Source organism: Drosophila montana, unplaced genomic scaffold (genome assembly GCF_035044405.1).
Source record: "Drosophila montana isolate Dmon_TW-CO22-7 unplaced genomic scaffold, ASM3504440v1 contig_1624_1, whole genome shotgun sequence".
NCBI lineage: Eukaryota > Metazoa > Arthropoda > Insecta > Diptera > Drosophilidae > Drosophila > Drosophila montana.
Window position 1 is genome coordinate 4,719,306 of NW_026996559.1, and position 4,334 is coordinate 4,723,639.

The 4,334-nt window shown below is 42.3% G+C and overlaps 1 protein-coding gene across 3 annotated transcripts; it reads left to right on the forward strand.

Annotated features, from left to right (window-relative positions):
* The first annotated feature begins 44 nt into the window (after positions 1 to 44).
* LOC135440671 (solute carrier family 12 member 8) lies at positions 45 to 3,481 on the forward strand. 3 transcript variants are annotated; one of them, XM_064699964.1, is made up of 8 exons: positions 45 to 178; positions 348 to 697; positions 758 to 1,305; positions 1,363 to 1,564; positions 1,633 to 1,867; positions 1,944 to 2,534; positions 2,593 to 2,771; positions 2,841 to 3,481. In XM_064699964.1, exons 2-8 carry the CDS (start codon positions 468 to 470, stop codon positions 2,998 to 3,000), a joined length of 2,145 nt encoding a protein of 714 aa, XP_064556034.1. In that variant the 5' UTR covers positions 45 to 178; positions 348 to 467; the 3' UTR covers positions 3,001 to 3,481. The 3 variants fall into 3 exon arrangements, with proteins under 3 accessions (XP_064556034.1, XP_064556033.1, XP_064556032.1); XM_064699963.1 differs by having other exon boundaries at positions 70 to 296; XM_064699962.1 differs by having other exon boundaries at positions 70 to 697.
* The last annotated feature ends 853 nt before the right edge of the window (positions 3,482 to 4,334 follow it).

A 4,334-nucleotide genomic window follows, 5' to 3' on the forward strand; every position in this document is an offset into this window, starting at 1 on the left:
ATTGCAACAACTAGTTATCGATGACGAGCTGCGCGAGTTCTATATATATATATATATTTGTGTATATGTATGAGCAGTGTTTTTATTTAACTTTTTACGCGTTTAAAAATCACAGTTGCATTGTTTAGTGAAACCGTCAACTGAAAATGATATACGTTGTAGCACATGCGAGTTAAAAGTAAGTCGAAGGGAGGCTAAACATTTTATTTTGGCCAAACTGCGTGCGTGGATGCGTTTCGGATACCATAAACAGAAACAGCAACAGCAACAAACACTCCGGCATTGGATAACAATCAGTTTGTAGCTACGTTTGGCTTAAAACATTTAACAATTAATACGTCTCACAGAAAAGAATCTAAACGAAGCTATTAAAGTGTCAATAAAAGCAAAAACGACAACAACAATACGATACTGTCAAAGGTGTTGGCGCGGGGGTGGCGGACGGACGGCCGACAACAATCAAAAGTATGAGTAATACCGTAGAAAGTAACGGCAATAGACGCACCGTTGATTGGCAACGCTTTGGTCTTGGTGGCGACGATGAAGGCGAGATAACGGTAGCCAGCTTTCGCCAACGAAGCAACAACAACACTGGTGGCTTCGTGGATCTGGGCAATGAGTATACGTACGCAGCCGGCGGACATCATGCGTCTGGCGCCAACGAAATCTTTGCCGGAGAGCAAGGTGATAAACCCTGGTAGGTAAATCCATAGAGATCGCCTCATAATAATTCGTGACTGTTGCCATCGCTCAACAGGTGGCGCTCGAATTTCTTCATCTCGCAGCCGGTGCTATTTGGCACATGGGATGGCGTGTTTACCTCTTGCCTGATTAATGTTTTTGGCGTTATCGTGTTCCTGCGCTCCGGCTGGATTGTGGCCCAGGCAGGCATCATCAATGCTGTTCTCATCATTTTCTGCACTGTGGTCATTGCCTTGGTCAGCGTGCTCTCGGCAATTGGCATTTGTGAGAGATGTCGCGTGGAGAGCGGCGGTGTTTATTTTCTTATAGCACACACGCTAGGCTCCCGATTTGGCGGTGCTCTCGGCTTACTCTACTGTTTTGGTCAGGCCGTTGGCTGTGCCCTCAACGTGATGGGTTTTGGTGAATCAATGGCAGGTCTGGTGGGACTCGAGGGCAACAAGTGGGCCATACGTGGCTTCGCGACTGCCGCCGTTCTACTGCTCGGCTGTATCAATGTGGCTGGCGTAAAGTGGGTCATTAAGCTGCAGTTTATACTGCTGATGGTATTGCTTATATCGGCGTTAGATTTCATGGTAGGCAGCTTTGTGGGCGAGGATCCAGGTAGATGTTTAATAGCCGCTCCTTAAGCTTCTTGAATGACAATCGCATCCATTACAGATAATGACTTCGATGGCTGGATGAGCGGAAATTTTGTGGAAAACCTTTGGCCAAAATATGAAGATGGATATTCATGGTTTCGAGTTTTTGGCGTCTTCTTTCCAACCGTCACGGGCGTCTTATCCGGCATCAATATGAGCGGCGATTTGCGCGCTCCATCCACAGACATTCCTAATGGCACGCTGGCAGCATTTGGCACTTCGTTAGTCATATTCAACGACCGATTCCATAGCTGCTTGATTCCATCTTTGCTATTTATCTTTTTTGCAGCACATTTCTGTATTTAGTGTTTGTGCTATTTTTGGGTGCCACATGCAAGCGTGCCACATTATACACTGACTTCATGATCTCTGTGAAGGTTTCGGCCGTTCACTTTCTGCTGCTGGCGGGCATCTATGTGTCCAGCATGTCCTCCTGTCTGGGTGCCATGTACGGCACGCCGCGCGTCCTGCAGAGCATTGCCAAGGAGAACGTCATACCTGGTATTGATGCACTGGGCAAGGGTGTAAGTACATAGACACGCCGCTCTTTCTTTCTCCTTTTCTATGTCGCCCTCTCTCTTTCTATTCTAATTCACACAGCGCGGCCCCAATAAAGTGCCACTGTACGCAATGGCTGTTGTGGCTTTGGTTACGGTCACCTTTATTATCGTAGGCGACATTAACTTTCTGGCGCCCATTGTAACAATGCCATTCCTGATGACGTACGCTTGTATAGACTACGCGTACTTCGCACTGGCTCAAACCTTTGACATACAGGAGCAGCGTGAGGAACGTTTTCGTATACAAGCTTCCAGTCCAAGCTACGAGACGCGTCGCTATGGCAGTGTATCGGATGGTGGCAATGATCTGGATTTGCTATTTCCAGATCGGGTGCGCCACAAGAACCTGCAAAGTCCACAAAACTCACCAATGCATCAGGCGCAAGCAATGCCATCAGTGCCTGTTGAGAACATTGTAAGTTTCGATGCGCCAGCGCCCAGTACTTCATCTGGGCAAGAAACGGCAACAATGACGGACAGCACTGGCGTGATCGTCGAACAGTCCACAGCACAGGCTAGCAGCGAAGTGGAGGATGAGAATGAGCCCATTGCTCCGATTCGCCCGCCTATACATTCTAAGACGAAAAACTGGTACTCTGGCTTCTGCAATCGTTGGGCCTCGTTGCTGGGCGTAAGTATTAGTAGATATAATTTTAGAGCTTTATCCCAAACTTCTGTTTTACGTGCAGGCGCTCACCAAACTGCTAGTCATGCTGTTGGTGAACTGGTATTATGCCTTAACTTGTTTTTTGGTCGTATTCGTTGTTTGGTTCTATGTGGGCACAGCTAATCCCGCCGTCAAGCCTGGCCTGACGGCAGAGTTCAACTTTTTTGGCTGGCTCAAGAGCGTCATCTTCCGTTGCTTTGGGTAAGAAATATTTGATCAATTTAACATTCTTTTAACTGCAACTAGCTTTTGCTTTCTTCGGCAATACAGAAAACGCATGCACGAGTACGAACAAATTGTGGTGACGCCCTCTTGCCCGGGCGTCGATCTGTCGCCCACACAACTGAATGAGCAGAACGAGGACTTTAGACCGCGTCCCAATTACCATCATTCTTCGGTAATAGAGGGTCGGCTGATAGATGATATCTAGACTTTTGGCCATGGGCCGTAAACAGTGGGAACATGGGTTATGGGGAGCCGCGGCGAGCAATATTTTGAGTGCATTTTGCTAATACTAAACCATATAAATTATAACGTACATTTATAAAGTGCAACGCTAAGGATAATTATGTTTAATCCAGCACGTGCATTTAGAAGCGATCTTCCCACACACACTCAAAAACCTAACCCAGCGCACATTGCAGCTTTAGCTAAATTAAAATTACTTGTGTACTAATTATATAATAATCTAAGTTGAAGAATTTAACCTGCTTTTAATATGTTCCTTTCTTGTGTAAAGTCTTTTTGCTATTTTGCCATTGTTTAGTTCTATGGAAAGCCTGTAAAATTGTTGCTTAATAGATATGTTTCCGTACATTTTGTACCGTCTCAAAGCACATACATAGTTTATTTGAGGAAACATATGTGATACTGAGATAATAAGTAAAACAATCAAAAAACCAAGAAGAAAACCTACCACATCCCAAAACAAAACAAATACTAAAAAAGTTTTGAAAATTTGGCGCGTTTGCATTCTACGAAACCATAAATAATAAATTACAAATGAAACTTATTCAATTGAAATACCTTTGCTTAAAATATATGTATGTAAACTCACACACCACACACATACTCCAAAAATTGATTAGCCATCAACTGCAAAAGCCACAAAATCAAAACAGATTCAAGCCCAACTCTTCATATGCAAGTAAATAAGCAAAATCAATGTAAACACTATAAGTCATAATCTATTACCACAAATATCTGCAATAACTGCATTATATATACCATATTACATATATATATATATATATATTGATAGGTATATAATCAAATGTTTAAGTAAAACTATAACGAAAACCGTATAAAACATTGCAGCGCGTTATATTTCAAAAATATACAAAGCGTTTTACTTTTGGACGTACATACTTATATAGCATAAATTTAATCTAGATATACAAAAGGCAGATAGCACATCCATGAAAAAAACAAAATCAATGTATATGTAACAACAATATTAACTGAAATGTGTATTAAAAAAGTTTAATAAACAAAAATTAAATTTTTATTACAATAAAATTAAGTTCCAGAGCATGTTAGCACAGGCAATCTACTGCGGTTTCATCAACAATGTTCAGAATATATTTTCAAAACTTGCAAGGCTTCGTGTAGAGTTAGTCGCACGCAAAGAAAGCTTTTATTTAATAATGCATTTCACTTCAAATTTTAAAATGTAATTAGAGGCGCCAAAGATCGAATGTAAATGTGCGCAAATATATATCGATTGCTGTTGAAAATGAGTCGTGCAAAACAATCGATTCCGGC

Coding starts and splice junctions, on each gene's coding strand:
- LOC135440671 (XM_064699964.1), top strand. CDS start 468: ATGAGTAATACCGTAGAAAGTAACGGCAATAGACGCACCGTTGATTGG. Junction 1,565..1,632: donor CTGGCAGCATTTGGCACTTC/GTTAGTCATATT, acceptor TCTTTTTTGCAG/CACATTTCTGTATTTAGTGT. Junction 2,535..2,592: donor GTTGGGCCTCGTTGCTGGGC/GTAAGTATTAGT, acceptor TTTTACGTGCAG/GCGCTCACCAAACTGCTAGT.